The sequence below is a fragment of the Marmota monax genome, unplaced genomic scaffold (genome assembly GCF_021218885.2).
Source record: "Marmota monax isolate L192 unplaced genomic scaffold, Marmota_monax_Labrador192_F-V1.1 WCK01_AAM20220418_F8-fsc00020, whole genome shotgun sequence".
Lineage (NCBI taxonomy): Eukaryota > Metazoa > Chordata > Mammalia > Rodentia > Sciuridae > Marmota > Marmota monax.
This window is the reverse complement of record NW_026692912.1, coordinates 1025455-1045062: the sequence shown is the minus strand read 5'-3', so window position 1 is coordinate 1045062 and position 19608 is coordinate 1025455. Positions and strand designations below refer to the sequence as shown.

The 19608-nt window shown below is 33.1% G+C and overlaps 1 protein-coding gene across 14 annotated transcripts in view; it reads right to left on the bottom strand.

Moving 5' to 3' along the window:
* The window catches only part of Fktn (fukutin), a 95478-nt gene that overhangs the window by 62489 nt on the left and 13381 nt on the right, over window positions 1-19608 (bottom strand). For all 14 annotated transcript variants that reach the window (XM_058581608.1, XM_058581603.1, XM_058581604.1 and 11 more), the window contains 4 exons: window positions 15626-15685; window positions 11368-11571; window positions 4415-4692; window positions 817-949 (listed from right to left, as the gene is read on the bottom strand). In XM_058581608.1, the coding sequence (XP_058437591.1) occupies window positions 817-949; window positions 4415-4692; window positions 11368-11571; window positions 15626-15685 (675 nt within the window). The remainder of the gene's footprint in view (window positions 1-816; window positions 950-4414; window positions 4693-11367; window positions 11572-15625; window positions 15686-19608) is intronic.

Here is a 19608-nt window from a genome sequence, read left to right as displayed (position 1 = left end):
AAATTTTATAACCCTGCTGTAACAATTCTAAAGAAAGAGGGCTAGGAAGGCCCACTCAGGCTGCCAGGCCTAGGCTTTAGTGCCAGCAGATCATATCAGAGAAACCTTGTATTTGTGGTCTTAGGCACTTAGCAACAATAATAAAGCTGGTACTTCATTTTATGATTCTGTTCCTCCTTGTGTGTGCAGGTTTTGTTGTTGTTGTTGTGGTAGAGAACCCCAGAAAATAAAGGGGCAAGTTTCAGGACTAGGGTACCAAAACCCCACTGTCATTTTGTCTGTTTTCACTTTATCTCTGATTTCATGTTAGCTCTTAAAGTCGAACTTTCTTGCCCTTCAAAATCACATTTTATATGCCCAGGGCCAGAAGCCTAGGAAACAGGCTTTCAATAAATGTTCACTGCATTGAAAGCTAGAGCAACAGAATAAAGTAAAGTTCAAAAAGCATTGGTTTTTGTGTAGCATTTGCCTTCAAAAACTCCTTATGAACACAAAAATTCATATTCAGCAGAAAAACTCTGAAATTTTTTTTTCAGAAAAATATTTTCTAAATCCATGTGGTCCATCTTCTAGAGTAACCTCATTCTTCCTGGATTGCTTCAGAAAGATAATCTACCATCTTCTATCAAGTTTATAAGCTATTGCAACTAAAGGCAGAGACCAATGGTAAACCCATCAAAGTCTATTTAAAAAAAAAAAATAAGTATTAACTTATGTTTCACCTATTGTCCATAAGTCCTTTCATTTTCCCCCTAAAATATTAAAAATAAGCATATTTCCTTTAATTTAAAAGTATAATATTTGGTTGTCTCTAACCTGCAAGAATGCTCGAGCTTCTTTATACCTGCACTCAATAAACCTAGAGTGTGGTATTTCTTCCAGAAAGTGCACTGGATCTTTTGGAATACGAACTTCTAGTCCATCAATAGTAACTTGTTGTAATTCTGGCCTGAAAACAAAAGTTAAGATTATAAGTAAATAATTCAGAACACTGGCAGTCTCTATAAAATATTAAACATTAGCAAAATAGATAAATATCAAGTGTGAAGAATATGGAAAATGACAACCCCAAAGACAATGCGACTAGGGAGGAGGGAGAGAAAATAAGGCAAATATTAATCCTTCCTAGTAACACTGAGTCCTGAAGGGACTGAGTGCTAGACCCTGAACTTTCACCCTTTCCCATTGCCAAAGAGTCCTAGAAGAAAAAAAGGAAACAATAAAGCTCTGAGTAACAATGGATCCTGGAGGAAGAAGATAAGCAATGAATGCTGGGCTCTGAGCTTTCATCCCTTCCCAGTAATAATAAGTTTTGAATTTTTTACAGCTTTTATCCTGACTGCTCAAACCAACACATTCTGCTTCATTCTCCAATGATTAAGCCACCCTCATTGTAAACACAGACCCCTTCTGTAACAGGTGGCCATTTTCTATCCAGAAAGTAAGCCCATCCGATGTTTGACTCTGCTGCTGAATAAAAGACAGTGCTGGTCTGTGAGGTTTGTTCCCATCTTCATCATTTGTGCTTACGAAGTGTGTTTTCTTTCTCAGGTACCAATTAGTAACTTTAATATGACTTTGAAAATCTGACATCAAACAGCAACTGAGTTTTAAGTATTTGGCTCATATATTTTAAAATATTTCTATATTTGTTCATACATACTTCAGTATTTTTGACAAAAAAGAAAGGTAAATGATTTAGTTTTAAACTACTGATTTACTTCTAAAGAAATAAATGTTCTTTTGAATAATTAAAATAGTCTAGAACTCATTAACAGGCAAAATGCTATGTGGGAATCAGCCATGTATATTTTGGACCCCCCATTCTAAAAATATTCCTTGAGTTTTCCATTCCTCTTTATATAAAATCTTACAAATAGTGATGGCTTTTATCTATTGGCAAATATATTTAATAAGTATTTGTTGACTGACAATCCTGAACTTCGATAAATTATTAATGAAACTTTGAAATAAACTCATGAGACTTTACAAAACAAACTAAAAGATGTTTTCCTAAAGAAACTTATTTGAAATATATAATGAAAAAAATATGCATAGAATTGGCCAGAGAACCCTACAATTATGATTAAAATAATAAGAGGAGCCAATATTAACAACAAATTATTTTTCACTACCCCCTATAATGTTATTGGTCATTTTACTGCTAAAAACTTGGTTTGGTTTAGGAAAGGTTGGACTTTACCTACACAAAAAGCGTAGATAGGGGCTGGGGTTGTGGCTTAGCGGTATGGCACTCGCCTCACACGTGTGAGGCCCTGGGTTTGATCCTCAGTACCACACAAAAATAAATAAATAAAAATTAAAGGTATATTAAAAAAAAAGTGTAGACAGCTTCAGTTTTGGATAATTTTTTCAGTCGTTTCTCAATTATGTGATTTTAGATACTAATAAGAGGGCAAAAAAATAGTTTTCAAGTGTAACAGATAAGCATTGTCTCTCTGGAAGTTTCCAAGAAAGGATTATAATTTGAAAATTCTTACAAGGATGTCAAACTTTAAGGCAAATGATAAATATTTGCTACCTGAATATAAGATTATGATATTTAATACAAACCGTAAGATCACTATTAGTGACTTCAAAAGGGGAAGAAAAGTATAACTCTGGGTTAGAAACTTCAAGTTCATTATCTAATTTCAAGATTTTTTAAATTCAGTAATTGCTAATATAACTATCAAATTTTACATGGATCCCTTCAAATAACTGCTTCTCATTAAGAAACATTTCTATTACTAAGATAACAAAGGACATACTTCTATATAGAGTTCAACAATAGAATGAAATGACAAAATTATGCTATGTACATATATGAATATGCCACAACATATTTGACCTTTATATATCTATATCTGAATATCTATAAAGCTAAAATTTAAAAAACAACAACAACAAAATAAATAGAAAGAAGACCAGTAGAGTAGAGGAAAGGCAGCAGTAGGGGGAGAAGGAGAGGGACAAAGGAAGTATTTGGGACTGAAATGGAGCAAATTATATATTCCATGCATGTACGACTATGTCAAAATGAACCCCCCATAATGTACAACTATAAAGCACTAATAAACACATAAAATTATATAAGAAATTGCATAAGACAAAGGCACAAAATAATAAATTACAAACACCCATGTCTCCACCACAGAAATTGAATCTTGTTAGCTTCCTTTCAGTTTTCTATGTATCCAGTTTTCTATATATTCCCTCCATTCTCCCTAGAAATAAAACCTATCTTTTTTTCCCATTACTTATTCCTTATTCTTAATATTAAGTATGTGTAGTATTTTTTTAAAATTTTCTTTAGTTGTGAATGGACACAATATCTTTTTATGTATTTATTTATCTATTGGGTACCAACCATTGAACTCAGGGTATTTGGGCACTGAGGCACATCCCCAGTGCTATTTTGTATTTTATTTAGAGACAGGGTCTTTTTATTATTATTATTATTAGTTGTTCAAAACATTACAAAGCTCTTGACATATCATATTTCATACATTTGATTCAAGTGGATTATGAACTCCCATTTTTACCCCGTATACAGATTGTAGAATCACATCGGTCACACATCCACGTTTTTACATACTGCCATACTAGTGTATGTTGTATTCTGCTGCCCTTCCTATCCTCTACTATCACCCCTCCCCTCCCCTCCCCTCTTCTCTCTCTACCCCATCTACCGTAATTCATTTATCTCTCTTGTTTTTTATTTCTTTTTTTCCCCTTTCCCCTCACTTCCTCTTATATGTAATTTTGTATAACAATGAGGGTAGAGACAGGGTCTTACTGAGTTGCTTAGTGCCTTGCATCACCGTTGTTGAGGCTGGCTTTGAACTTTCCATTCTCCTGTCTCAGGCCTCCTGAGCCACTGCCATTACAGGCGTGCACCACCACGGCAGCCTATATTTATTTTTATGTAGTGCTGAGGATCAAACCCAGTGCTTCAGACGTGTGAAGCAAGTGCTCTACCACTGAGCCATGACCACAGTCCCTATATAGTATTCTTAATACTAAATATACAAGTATATATCCATGAACATAATTTATCCTGGATTTGAGCTTTTTATAAATATAATCATAATATTTTTATTCTTCTCTATCTTGTTTGTGTCACTCAACAATGTAGGATTTATCCCTGCTATTGTTTAGAGCTGTAGTCCATTCATTTACCTGCTGTAGAATACTTCACTCTATATTTTATACACACACACACACACACACAAACACAATACATATAGATAAATTTATCTTTTTATTGCTTTTCATTTAGAAGCATTAAGAACAATGTTATTATGAACATTCGTTTGAATTATATATTAGATTTCATTATAAAATGTAAAAAAAAAAAAAGTATAAGAACCTACCTATGGACAACATTTATTGGCTTTGGCTCTAAACTTACCTGTCAAAAGCACCAGGATAACGACCAAACTGTAACTTTCGAAAAGGAACAAATTTCTTGTCAATGTGTCCTTTGAGTCGTAGATGGCCATGCCAGAGGTAGTTGCCACTTCTTTCATGAAAGACCACCAAATGGATGGCATGAGTGGCCAATCTGCAGATATAGTGCAGGGGGATTTCAGTTCCAGAAAGTGAGTCTATCCCATCTAGCCGAGGATCTTTGCTTTCAATCTTTAGGCATTGAAATCCCATATTTTCAGCTATCCGAAACCAGCCTTCCTATTGGAATTGAATAAACATCAAACTTGAATATTTAAAACAAAATATTAGTAGCACTAATGACTATTACACTGAGTTAAGTCATATTTTTGTACTAATCTACTCACTGCCAGAAGATTTAGAAATGAGGGGGTTGAACAGAATAGAATAAAGAAGAAAATATGTAGCATAGAAGTTATATATAAGAACTCTATGAAAATTAATACGTATTTCTTCTTTGGAATGAGAATGCTCATTTTAGTGTTCTATGGTTAGTTAACATTAATATTAGTACAGCATAAAATTAAACTTGCAATTCTTATATCTTAACAGTTTAAAATGTTACAATAAAACCCAACCTAATGCAAATCTTTAGAAAACAGACTGAAACATTCTGTACATTTTTCAACATCTTTAGAGTATAATATTTTTTTTTTTTTTTTTTTGGTACTGAGGATTGAACTAAGGGGTGCTAAATCACTGAGCCACATCCCCTTTTAAAATATTTTTTCTAATTTAGAGACAGGGGTCTCATTAAGTTGTAATACATAATAGATAGACTCACAGCAGTTTTCCTGTCTAAAGAAACATAACTAATATGGCTCAAAGCCACTAAAAGCACCAAGGTCTTATCCAAAAAAATCCAAATTCCTTTCAACTATAACATTACCTCTCTGGTTTATACAATGTGTACAAAGTTTGTTCAATTCATCATCTCATTTGATATCTACAGAAACCATGTAAGATCAGCAAGGAAGATAGTATTATACATAGTCTATTATGCAAGAAAAATAAAGCTTGAAGAAGTAATTAATACCAGATATTAAGGTATGTGATGATGGTCTGTGTCCTAAAGCTTGTCTTACTGACCACGGCATTCAGAAATATTTTTCAAGAGTACTTTCTATGGGTTTTTCAATGTTGTCATTTGAATTTGTTCTACCTTCATCTATGCTCTCATTAAATACACCTGTATTGTACTATTTATTGTAATGTCATTTAATTGTTTCTTTCAATGATTAAACACCATTAATAGACTCAATTTCCTCTAATACATGAATCAACATATCTAGAATCCAGAAGGTAGTCAAAAGATATTTTATTGTTGTTTATATTGTTAATTGAGAGAAGATGATAAGTTTGGTACAGAATATTAACTAGTAACAAGAAAACGTGTCCTGCCATTTATCTATATAGAGCTAACTTGTATTCTGGTCAAAAGAATGTAGACACAAGTATCATACATCACTTCCAGGACTGGCCTCACAATATCCCAAAGAATCTTCCATATTCTTCTTACATCTCCATATATGAAAGAAAAGAACTCCAAGATGCAATTTCACCTGATTTTCCTTTATTAATTATAATTATCAACTACAGAACTCCTTTTCTTTCTTGGTACCCCTAAAATTTGGAAAATACTGACTGAGGGTGAGTATTGCCAATTCAAAGAAAAGCACTACGGTATAGATGAAAGAAAAGCATTATGAGTTGATAAATTCAGGAAAAATTAAATAGGTCAGCTAGATCTTAAGAGAAATCTGACCACGATTGAGGGAAGAGAGGAAGACTGACAAACTAGGCAGAACTATAAGGGTTGCCTTTTTATAACAATGAGAAAGAAAAGTCAAGAATAAAGTAATCATTTTGACCAAGCAGAGTAAAGGCCTCAGTCAAGACTGTTCAACACAAAACTTCCATTTGCCTTGGAAGCTGTTTGCTCACTTGGTGATGATATTAGTAAAGAAAAAAATCACATGCAAAATGAAGTCCACAGTTAGCTCCACTTTGGGGGAAGTTTTAGGGAGGACTATCCAAGGGGTCTGTATGTCATCTACATAAAAGGATAAACTTGGAACAAGTATGCTTATATTCTGCATAGCTGACCTTTTGCTTCTTCCACTGACTCTAGTCTTATCAGTTTTGCCAGCTGGAGAAGATTTCTTTTCTTCCAAAGCAGTAGTTCTGAAGGTATCAGATATTTTTGAAATTTGTGGGCATATTCATGGTTTATCATAATGGAAAATTGTCATTTAGAAGTCTACATCAGAACCACTAGACATTCTATACTCTAAAATATGAAAATCTATCCTTTGTCCTATATAATTTCAAATATCCTATTAAGATGATCACAGAGTGAAAAACATGTTTACAATTATCTGAGCCCTAATTTCTCAACAATACAATAGCCATACTAGTGAAGATACAATTTTATTTTTTGTTGTTGGAAATTTTTGTTCACTGCTTTGTAAAATGAGACTACTAACAACATTAAAAGTAAGAATTTGTGGAGTCTGTGACCCTACTTATAAATACAAGCATCTGAATTGTTTTATTATGTTTTCCAATGTAGTCATGGTTGAGTATTTACACAATAAAACATACACTAGTTCTTTTAATTTTTATATTATATTATAGTTAAGGCATTAGATTGATTTGGGAGATTATGTGTATTGGAAGCTTGTAATTTCTACAAATTTTGTTTTAGGAAAATAAATATAGAATACTCTGTACTGGCTTCTAAGCCTTGTAAGGCCTTTTTATGAGAAGAATCAAATAGCCCATAGAAATGATCTACAAAAACTGACATTTAGGAGTTTCTCCAATGAAAAAACAAGCATGCTCTATAGTGTAGTCAAACAGTTAATGAGACCTGACCATTAAAAAAAAAATCCAATAGAATTAAAGTTTCTTATTCTTAAATATGAACAAAGATCAACAATTATATAAAATCTATATCATAAAAAACACAAACAAAATAAGATAAAAATACCAGAAAACAAAGAAGGGATTTAGCAAAACAAAATGCAGTAAAGATCAAAAAACATTTTAGAAGTAAACCTTTAAAATGTACAGGGCATTTTAAAGATTAAACTGTATCCCTGAAGCAAAAACATAATAACACATTAAGGAACAGAGCATAAGAAGCTTTTAGAAAATATGCAAATTTCAAACAAAAATATGACAAAATACAAAAATTATATAAAAAATGTTCAACACCACTAACAATTAGAGATATGAAAATTAAAACTACACTGAGACTTCATCTCACTCCAGTCAGAATGGTAATTATCAAGAATACAAGTAAAAATAAATGTTGGCAAGGATGTGGGGAAAAAGGTACACTCATACATTGCTAGTGGGACTGAAAATTGGTGCAACCACTCTGGAAAGCAGTATGGTGATTTCTCAGAAAATTTGGAATGGAACCACCATTTGACCCTGCTATCCTATTCCTCAGCATATACCCAAAGGGCTTAAAATTAGCATACTAAAGTATCACAGCCACAAAAATATTTATATTAGCTCAATTCACAATAGCTAAGCTATGGCGCCAAACTAGGTACTCTTCAATAGAAGAATGGATAAATAAAATGTGGTATATATGCACCATGAAATATTACTCAGCCATAAAGAAGAATGAAATTATGTCATTTTTCTGTAAATAGATGGAACTAAAGGCTATCCTGTTAAGTGAAATAAACCAATCCCAAAAAACCAAAGGCCAAATGTTCACTCGTGGATCTAACACACAATAAGCGAGGGGGAATAGAAGTTCCCTAGGTTAGACAAAGGGGAATGAAGAGAAGAGAGAGGGGACAGGCATAGGAAAGACAGTAGAATGAACTGGTCATAACTTTCTTATGTGCATACATGAATACACAACCAATGTAACTCCACATCATGTACAAGCACAAGAATGAGAAGTTATATTCCATGTGTGTAAAATATGTCAAAATACACTCTGTCATGTATATCTAAAAAGAATAAATAAAAATATGACAAAAATCAATGGCACAATTAAAGATTTTGTTAAAAAATAGAACAGCTGGAAAAAGGGAGAAAATCACAAGCAAAGATAAGAAAATTGGAGGATCAATTCTGCAAGTCCATCATCCATATAAAAAAAGTTCAGAAAGAACACGTTTTCAACACAATTGCTAGAGATCCTACCTAAGTAAGTTTAAGAGAAAAAGACCGAATTGTCTTTTTTTGTAAACAATATACTTATCTGATCAGTCTTTATGGAGAGAAAGAAAGAAAACGAATAAACCACTGAAGTGTACCTACAGAGTTCAGTACAGTAGCTAGAAAACAAGATCTGGAAACAAAATACAAAAGTCAACAGCAGTCTCATACACCTATAATAATGAACTGGAAAAAGAAACAGAAAAATATCTTACCTGTATCCCTGATCCCCAATTAAAAACTACAAGGTAGCGAAAAATAAATTATCCAAAAATGAGCAAAATCTCTAAGAAAATTATAATATTCTATTAAAGAGAATGAAAGGAGAACTAAAGGAGATATACTTAATGTTCATGAATGAGAAATCCCAATGTTTAAACAATGTCAAGAGACCTTGCATGCTTTTGCTTTCTTACTGCTTTGTGAATAAGCCTGAACTAGTCTGGTTCATGAAAGACACATTGTTCTGGCACCTCCACTGCCCCATTTGACAGCCAGCTATCCTGAAGCAGTTACATGAGTGAGCTTAGATGAGACTATAATCGTCCAGCTGAATCCCACCCAAATATATATATATATATATGAAAGAGTAAATACAAGAGCTAAACTCTTAAAACTTTATAACTCATCATCTAAATGAAATATTAATAAGATAAATGTAAACATTTATAAATGAGAAGATAAACAGGGTAGAAAAAGTCAAAGTGGTTGGCTCTAAGAGTAGGAATAAGAGAAGCTCCTTTTTTTTTTTTTAATCAAGAGCTTTGTATTAAGTGATTTTTTTTTCTTTTTTTAAAACTGAGGATTGAACCCAGGGGCACACTACCAATGAGTGCCATTTTTATTTTTTATTTTCAGACAGGCTGTCCTTGAACTTGGAATCCATCTGTCTCAGCCTCTCGAGTCACTGTTATTACAGGCATGCACCACTACACCTCCACTACTATTTGACTTTTTAAATTAGTACTAGCATTATTTTGCTTAAAAATAAAAACTGAATTTAAAATATCACATTTTAACTTTTCCATAAGTTTAAACACTTTCAAAATATAAAATAAGAAAAAATAAGCAAACAAAAATGATGTATTTATCTGTTTAACACTTACATCATTGCCTGGAAAAAACCAGAGGCCAGAAAACACAGTTCATTCTCTTGATGCTGCTCTGTGCAAGAGTTTGAGGTAATCAAGGGTCTGTGCAGCTTATAGTGTTTTCCCAGATATCCCTATCACTCTGGAAAGTAAGCCCTGCCTACCAGGGGTCAAAACAACTAAAACATATCCCATTGTGGCTGACTAGTTATGTTCATTTAATCTGATGCTCATTTTCTTATTTGCATAATTCCTAGGAATGAAAAATAAAGAAATCTGGAACTTAGAAGTTATATCAGTCTATTTTGCATTACCATAATAAAATGCCTGATGCAGGCTGACTTTACAAAGGAAAGAGGTTTTTATTTAACTTATAATTATGGGAGTTGGAAGTCAAAACAGCATAGCTCTGGTTCTGACAAAGACCCCATGGTAAAAGACAAGAGTGTGTATGTGAAGAAGAGAAAATATTTTAAAACAGGAAGACAGAAAGCTAGGTGGGGCCAGGCTTGCCCTTTTTATTACAACGTTCTCGTAAAAACTGATTTAGGGTCTTGCAAGAACTACCTAATCCCTTCTGGGGGCAAGATACTCAATCACCCCCAATTAGGCCTACCCACTCAAAAGTTCCCCACCTCCTAATCAATACTCTGGAGATCAAGCTTTCAAAACATGAATCTCTGGAAAACACTTATAAACCATATCCAAACTATGTTAAGAAGTAAGCAAAATTTTGAGACACTTCCTGTTTTTTTTTTTTTTGCTGACTGCTATCTGACTTTAACTTTGATAACCATAAAGCAGATTAAATTCATAGTTTTGGGCACATTTAAAAAGTATTTCACTTGAGAATCAAACAAGTACTGCACACTTACAAAACGGAAAGAATATAGTCTTGTCCACCTTATATAATATGTACTAAAAATTCATCACTAAATCTCTTCCTACTTGCCCTACACTAATGGAGATATTAAATACCTGCATTTTAGGCCTCTCTCACCATTAGGTGACATGTGATTACAGTTCTGGACAGTGAGATATAAAAAGTAGTTTATCATAAGCTTCTTCAAAATATTTTTCTTCAAAAATTGGCATTACCATTCCTTCTTCTCATCTGTTTTGAACATGGACACGATAGCTGGAACTGTAAGACCAATCTTGTAATGACGAGGAAAAGGAAGAAAGACACTTAGCCCTGACATCAGTAGGCAGTGGAACTAACTACAGCCACCAACCTTTTACCTCTTGTTATTCAAGAAAAATAAATGCACTATATGCATTAGCCATTATTAATTATATTCTGTTACTCATAGCTGCAAATATTCCTGATGCAATTTATCATATTTTTGGTACTGGGGATTAAGCCCAGGGGGTGCTTTAACACTGAACTATATCCCAGTCCTTTTTATTTTTTACTTTGAGACATGGTCTCAGTAAATTGCCTAGATTGGTCTTAAGCTTCCTGCCCCAGCCTTCCGAGTTGCTGAGATTATAGGTGTGTGCCACTGTGCCCAGCTCCTCATATAATTTATACAAAGTTTTAAGAATTATTTTAGGTGTTTTACATTTTAAACTTGTGTAATTCCATACTATTTTGAAAGACAAATATTATATTATCTAAAAGCAATCAACTTACTTCATTCTTCCACAGGTGATACTGTAGTGCAAATGCAGTAAATTCTCTCGGAACACAGAAAAACTTGCATTCTGAAGTGGAGCCATGAGAAGTATTTTTGATTTGTTCAAAGTTTTTACTAATCAGTTCCAGAATCAAAGGATCAATAAGGAACACTGGTACATTTTGGCTGGATGTTAGCATAATAAATTTTTTAACTGCACGCTGTTTGAGAGGAAAAGAATACCCTTAATAACAATCAATACAACAACTTATTGTATTAAATTTGTATTCACTGATTTTATAAAAATATATAGGGTGTTTATCCAACAGATACCATGCTTAGCACTTACATTAAAAACAAATAAATAAACACATATGGTTCTTGGCCTCAAGCAATACACTCTTCCAGGAATGATGAACAAATAGTTACAATACAAGGTAAAACATGCTATAATAAAAATGTATACCACATACTATAAGAGTACAGAACAATAAGTTATCAATTAACATAAAAAATATTCATAGAATAAGTGGTATATATGAAAATTTGGAGCTTAGAAATTATTCTCTTGGTATTAGCTAAAATTTCCAAGCAAAACTGAGTGAGGAAATATCAGGATTGTCCATTTTTATAGATCAGTAATGTCAGCCTTTCAAAACCAAAAATCTATTGTGTGTGTCACTTTTCTTTATATTTGTAATGCTGCTTAACAATATTTCTAAACAAAAGATTTAGACCAAAATATATTGCTTACTTGATCATCCTGCAATATAGTGAATTTTCTAATAGCATGGTAATATTTTAAAATATAATACTGCTGGGAAGTAAGTAGGGTCCTCTACTGAAAAAATGAAATTTCAAAATTAGAATGAAAACAGATTAAATCACACTTAGGAGTAAATAATATCTAAGAGTAGCAAAGACAATACTAGTATACATCATTTTTAAAGATCCTATTTCAATGAAAAGAATACTAAATTTAAAGGGATTTATGCACATCAAAAAGATGTTTCATGGAATTAAAAATAAACTCTTCTTCACAATATCAGAAGGAACTCCTAAAAATATATACAAGATAACAAATATACAAGTATATCAAGAATTTTAAAAATAGAAAAAAATGAGATAAAGCTAGGAATCAGTTTCATCATTTGTTTTTAGTGTAGAGTATTATACAAATGTCAAGAATATAATCATCTCTGCCTCAGAGAGGTTTGTTTTCTCTTGTTGGGAGAGACATCTAAGTAAAAAGTCAGAATAAACAACTGTATGCCAAAAATAACTTAAGTGAAATAGACATTAAAAAAAAGATATTTTAAAACTACCACAAGATGACAAGAAATCTGAATGCCTATTAAAAAAAACAAATATGTTATTTAAAAAAAAAAGCTGCCCTCAAAATACAGAAAAACTCTAGACTTAGATGGTTCACTGGTGAGTTTTATCAAAACACTTCCAAAAAACTAAGCTAGAGGGAATATTTTCTGATTTCTGAGGCCAGTATAATACTAATAGCAAAACCTAACAGACAAAACAAAAATAAGAAAGAAATAAAATTACAGACCACGATTACTCGTGAATACAGATGCAAAGATATTTAACAAAATATGAGAAAGTCAATTCTAGTAATTAAAAAGCAGAAAGTAAATATCAAAACCAATGTTCATCACAGGAATCAGAGATTAATTTAATATTGGAAAGTCAATCAAAAAAATTCTGCATATCAACAGAACAAAGGGGAAAACCTGTGGTAATTTCAATACATAAAAAGCATTTGAGTGGGGCTGGGCATGTGGTGCAGCAGCAGAGCACTTGCCTTAGCACCACATAAAAAATAAAGGCATTCTGTCCATCTACAACTACAATTTTTTTTTTTAAAAGCATTGGACAAATTTCAATCCCTATTTGTGATTAAAAACTCTCATCAAAAAAAGGAATAAGATGCTTTCTCAATTTGAAAAAGGCTATGAACAACACAAAAAATCTATTACTGAGTTGTAGGAATTCTTTATAAATCTTTGATATCACTCTTTTGTCAGCTGCAAGTTTTACAAATATTTTCTATTCTGTGGCATAAGTAGAAGTTCTAAATTTTGATAGTCTATTGATTTTTTTTCTCTTAGGGTTAATGCTTTTCTGTGCTTTAGATAAAAAAAATGAAAGAGAAATGATTTTTGGAGAAAGACAATGAGATGATAGAAACTAGTTCATATACTTACATGTTAAATGAATCTCAGGTTAGTATTAAAAAATTTGATGAATATATTTATGGCGTCATTATAATTATTAACATAAATATAGATCAGGACAGGGTCAAGGGGAGAATGTATAACTTATCTTTTAAAAAATATACCTTCCAAATCATTAATACTGCAATCATCATTGCTCCTTAGAAATAGGTGTCCAATTGATTTTTAATCCAATTAATCCTAAATCAACATGACTATCATCACCTACCTACTCCTCGATAATTCACTTTGTTTTAAGAATGAAAAATGTCTTGTTGAAAATAGGATGTGCTGAGACCACAATAGCATATTCATCTGCCTGTGTATTAAAATTTTTATCAGAACCTACAAGAACTTGATGGGACTTGTTCTTAGGCAAGCTCTCTCTACTACTGAGCTATATTTTCAGCACACAACTTGTTCTTAGCAAAAGCCGGATTCCTAATTATCACTTTTTCTTTCCTAAGCCTGTCAAGTCATCTGCTTAATAATTCATTCTAGAATTTTATCAGGACTCAATATCACAGTATTAGTCAGTTTTCACTTTTTATTTCTTCCAAAAAAATAGGACAAAGGCATTTTAATACTTTTCCGTTTCCTGTGATTTTGCAAATATTGTAATAATTCAGTGACCACATTCACAATTTTTTTTAGTACCCTGAAATGTAATTAAGTTACAATACAAAGAGAATTTCCTTAATGTGGTAAGCTGCTCTTTAATTTTTTGCTTACCTACCTTGAAAGTAAACCTTTAAAAAAATCTGCTATTCTTCCCAACTCATGGATCATTCTCCAACTAAAAGGATGGGGTCACCATACCTTACTCCATTAAAAGGTATGAGGATATTGTTAGAGAGTTGTCACTCAGTCAATACAAAGTAAAATCTTCTATCCCACTGAAGCCGTTATAGCTTTAAATTTTTCCTAAACATGTTCTTTCAGTGTACATATGAAGACTTTCAATAACAGCAAACTTGGAAAATTTTTATTACTATATCTTCACATCACAGAATGTTAACATTTATGATAGACCATTCCATTGCCTTCAGACCACAGGCATATTCCAGCTGTAGGTATGTATTTATGTATGTAGTATATATCTGTGTTTCTTAAGAGTGCGATGAAGGTAGAGAAGTGCTAGAAAGAAGTGTGCAAAGTATCCCTTTTTACTTAATTGAGAATCTTTATAATTGAGACTTGGTAATATAAATACTAAGAACATCATGAGTCCCTTTTCCCTAAGATGATCCTAAATACACAAAGCAAAACATTTGCTATCTTTAATAAATTTAAAGTTCACATTTATATTTCTAGATTAGATAACTAAGACATCTGCTAGTAGGATGTCCCAGACTTCACTTTTAAAACAGTAGTTCAAATCTAGTTGGTATCAGCAATGACTTAAAATAAAACTTGGTTACTTGAAAATTCTAATCTAAAGCCTTCCACATCTGTGGTTACAAACTGTCTCCACAAGATATATCTGGTCATTTTCCACAATGTATACAAACAAGAGAACTGTGATTTTTTATTAGTTACCCAACATTGTTTTTCATTCTAAGTTTAGTTAGAATAGAAGGTAAGAAAATAAACTTATAAATATGCAGGATCTGGAAATGTGTAAGACTAGTTTCACTTATCTCATAAAGGAAACATGCTGAATAAATTTTTATTCCTGATCACTAATTTTTTCATTATTCATAGTTAAGTTCTGAAACATATTCATTCATTCGGCGAAGCAGCACAGCTCAATGAATGAGAGTTCTAGAGGCAGGAAGTTAGAATCTAGACTCAATCACTTATTAGCCAACTAACTTGAATCTCTCTAAGGTAAATCAAAAATAACAGTATATATTGACTTGGTTAAGGTGTCTATAAGGACTAAATAAGATACTCTAAGTACTTGGTATAGGGCTCACTCCTTCCTGGCCACTACCTCCTCCATCCCCAAGGTAGTCATTGTATTCATCAAACAAATACTTAAAATTGAGTACACAAACAAATGAACTAAATGTACATTGTAAGTGAGGAATTTTATTGTACATACCCATTGTGTGCTATCAAATCCGATTTTGCTGCCTTTGGATTTTGACAAACCAATTCCATTCTAGGAGGATAACAAAAGAATACTGAAATAAATTCAAAGTCCAGCATGCAACATTACATTTAGGGTGAGTATAAGAGTCAAACTGCATATTAGCTCATAGTCATTAGAAGGCATCACCCAAATACTTATTTTCATGTAGTCAGAAGCTAAGAATGCTATTATTTTATAATACAGCTACCTAAGATGTAAAACATCAACAGAATACAGTAGTTAACTAAGTATATGTTGCCCAAATCTCTAAACTAATCAATGTCAACAAATAAACAACAAATTCTCTGCTATCTCTCTGGAATTACAGTTGGTCAAGTTAGCTACATATTCCTAACCTCAGCTTATCTCCATATACTGAATTAGTATTTGTAGTTCCTGGCAAAGAGTAAGTAAATTTATTGAGCAGCTCCTAAATGTCAGGTACTATATTTGATACATCTACATATAAACTATATACTTTTTCCTATCTCTCACAATGATTCTACAAAGCAAACATTTTTATTTTTGGTTTACAGATAGAAAGCTAAGACACATCATAATTTAAAATGTTGAGTTATTTTTAAAAAATGTTTTTAAAAATATTTAGGTCCAGAGAATCAGACCTCTGATAAGCTCCAAAATACTTTCAAAGGAACAGGAAAGTGAACATTTGATGGAATACACAAGAAGAAGAATGTTTTAAGCTCAAAGAAGATCCAAGAAGGTTTTTATATCTTTAATGTGTTGTTTACCTGCAAGCTAAAAATGGTAGGATGCTGAAGAAAAATGTGAGTTAAAAAAAATGGAAACTCACCTTCCCACTAACCACACACTCGAGGGCAGGATACAAGTCTATTCCATTTCTGTACCACCACTACCTAGCACAGGGCTTGGTAAATAGTAAATGCTTAATCCATTATATCCCATCATCCTATAAGGAATTGACATTTGGGATCCACTGGATTAATAAGAGTCTATTAACTGGAGAGAGGGATGAGGAATTACTAAGAAATATACTGAGATATAATGAGAAATTAAGGTATAGCCAGAGTCTCTCCTAACAAGCTCTGCAGTTTAGGCAATAACATTTTAATACATGTAGATGTTTGAGAAAAAGCAATAAAGACACATCTTTGTAATCTTTAGTACTGAAAAAAGACTGTGAACTCTGCAATATAGTCATTTGTTGCTCACCACAGTCTTATATTAGTAGGCAAGACTGAATTTCTAAGCTGTTTAACTTGTGGCATTTGGGATAGTCTACTAGTTCACTCTCAATGAGAAATAGATCACATTACCATAAAAGCCACCTTTTTAAAGTGTAGAATTCAGTAATTTTTAGTATATTTACAGAGTTCTGCAACTATCACCACTATATACAATATTTTCATTATGTCCCAAATAAAACCTATTAGATATCACTCCCCAACCTTCCTCCACTCAGCCCTAACTATAATGTTTATACATTTTTTTCTCTGTGGATTTGCCTCAAGTGAACATTTCATTAAAATGCAGTTATAATATGTGGCTCTTTGCATCTGACTTTTTTCAATTTGCATAATGTAACAGTTCATCTATGCTATAGCATGCATCAGTATTTAATTATTTTCCCCCATAGCTGAGTAATATTCTATTGTATTCATTGTTTGATGAATATTTAGATAATTTAGCTACTATGAATAATACCAGCACAAACATTCACGTTTTATATCATTCCCTATTTGTATACTCACAATCTGCCTCTATTTTACTTCATTTTATATGCTTAGCAAAAATCCACTCTCCACTTTTTGTACACATGCAACTGTGCAGCTAAACATGGCTGCTCACTGGTGTCACTTTAGATTCATGACTACCAGCTTCAAATAGGAACTTAATTCTGCCCAGCAATCATCCTACATTTCCCTTGTGTATTAACTCTCATTCTCCTAGATGACTTTTTCTGCTTTTTTCTCTTTCCAACACCCCCTACCTATCTATCCTTCAACTTATGGCATTGCTTTTCTATTTCCCGGGATGTGGGGGAGGGAAAAAATTAGAGAAGAACCTTCAAGAGCTCCTACCGCATCTCAACTACCTAATCAAATTATATCCCTACAGTCTACCTTTCCTCCTCTCCTGACAGATGAGCTGCCTACATTCCTATTAAAGGCCAAACTCTCCATTTACATATCTTATCCCTCTCGCCTGGCCAAAGAAATTGCTTCAGCAATTTTTCTTTCTCTGCTGGATCATTTCCATCAGCATACAACATGACATTGTTTCTCCTATCTTAAAAAAAAAAAAATTAAGACAAAAACCTCTTGGTGTCTCTTTCCTACCATTTTTCTTACTCTCCTACCAAGAGAACTCCTAATGGGTTGTCTATGCTCATTGCCCACAATTCTCCTATGAACTCACTTGAGCTTAAATTCACTCAGTAAGCATTCATCAAGAATACCAATAACCTCCACATTGCTAAATCCAATGATGAATTATTAGTCCTTGTCTTATTTGACCTACTAAGAATTGTTGAACAACTTCTGCCTCACTGAAATATTTCATTCACTTGGCTCTCAGAATCCCCATGCTTCCAGTCTTCTACTATTTCTGTCTGGCTACTCTTTCTTAGTATCGCTAGCTAGTTCATTCCACCTCTGACATGCTGCTGAAGGGTCTCTGAGCTCAGATCTTGAAACTTGCTTTTTTTCTTGTGCTTTCTTTCTCTCTCTTAAATCTATATTCACTTCCTTGGTATCTCATCTAGTCTATGGTTTTAAATACCATCTATCTGCTTACAACTCCCAGCTCATACTATCCCTTTGAACTTCAGACTTAATATACCCAGTTGTCTATTCACCTTCTTCATTTGAATAGCTACCTCAAAGGTACAATGTACCAACAAAAGAAAACACACACACAAAAATGATTTTTACCATCCCTCAAACTTGCTCTTCTGTGTCTTTCTTATCTCAGTAAACAGCAATTTTCCCCTTCCAATTACCTAGGCCAAAAATACTAGTTATTCCTGATCCTATTCTGTCTTTCATACCCCACATCTAACCCATTAATAAATCCTTACAGCTCTGTTTTCCATTTCTCACCAACTTCCAAGTCCAAGCCATTATCATCTCTTACGTAAATAATAATAGTCTTTTATCTGTTTCAGCCTTTATTCCTATATTTCATTTCCAACAGAGCAGCCAGATTATTTGTTTTAAAGTAAAAATCAGATCATGTCATGTAACAACTCAAAACCTTTCTATGATTCACAATCTTACTAAGAATAAGACCCAACCAAAGTCCTTTTAATGGTTTAGACCTACAACAACATGGAATTTTGTAGCCTTACTCATTATTCTCCCCATCTCTCACTCTTCTACAGTCACATTAATCTCTATGCTGTTCTCAGAACTCCCTGTTTATTCCTGCCTCAGAACCTTTGCACTTCCTTTGATTTCTACTTGGTATGCTACTCCTCTAGACATCCATATAGCTCATTCTCTTTGAATAGACTGTTTCTTTTATTTGTAATGGAGTTCTCATCCTCCAGTTCACCTGGAGAACTCCTACTCATTCCTATAAGGACAACTCAAAAACATTCTTTCATCCATGAACCAACTCCATTGCTGTGAACTTGAGGTGAGACAGAACATCATGGTGGAAGGCATAGCAGAGTAAAGATGCTCAGCTTATGGAAGCTGGGAAACAGAGACAGCAAAGAGAAAGGAAGGGAAGAAGAAGAAAGGGACCATGAACATACAATCCAATACTATGCCCCCAGTGACCTACTTCCTGCAGCTATGCCCCCCTGACCAGTTACCACCTAGCAGTCCAAATTATTAAGCCATCAATGGATTAATCCACTGATGAGGTTACAGCTCTTATAATCCAATCTTTTTGCCTCTGAACATTACTGCATTGCCTAACACATGAACTTTTGGGGGGACATTTTTAGATACAAACTATAACAC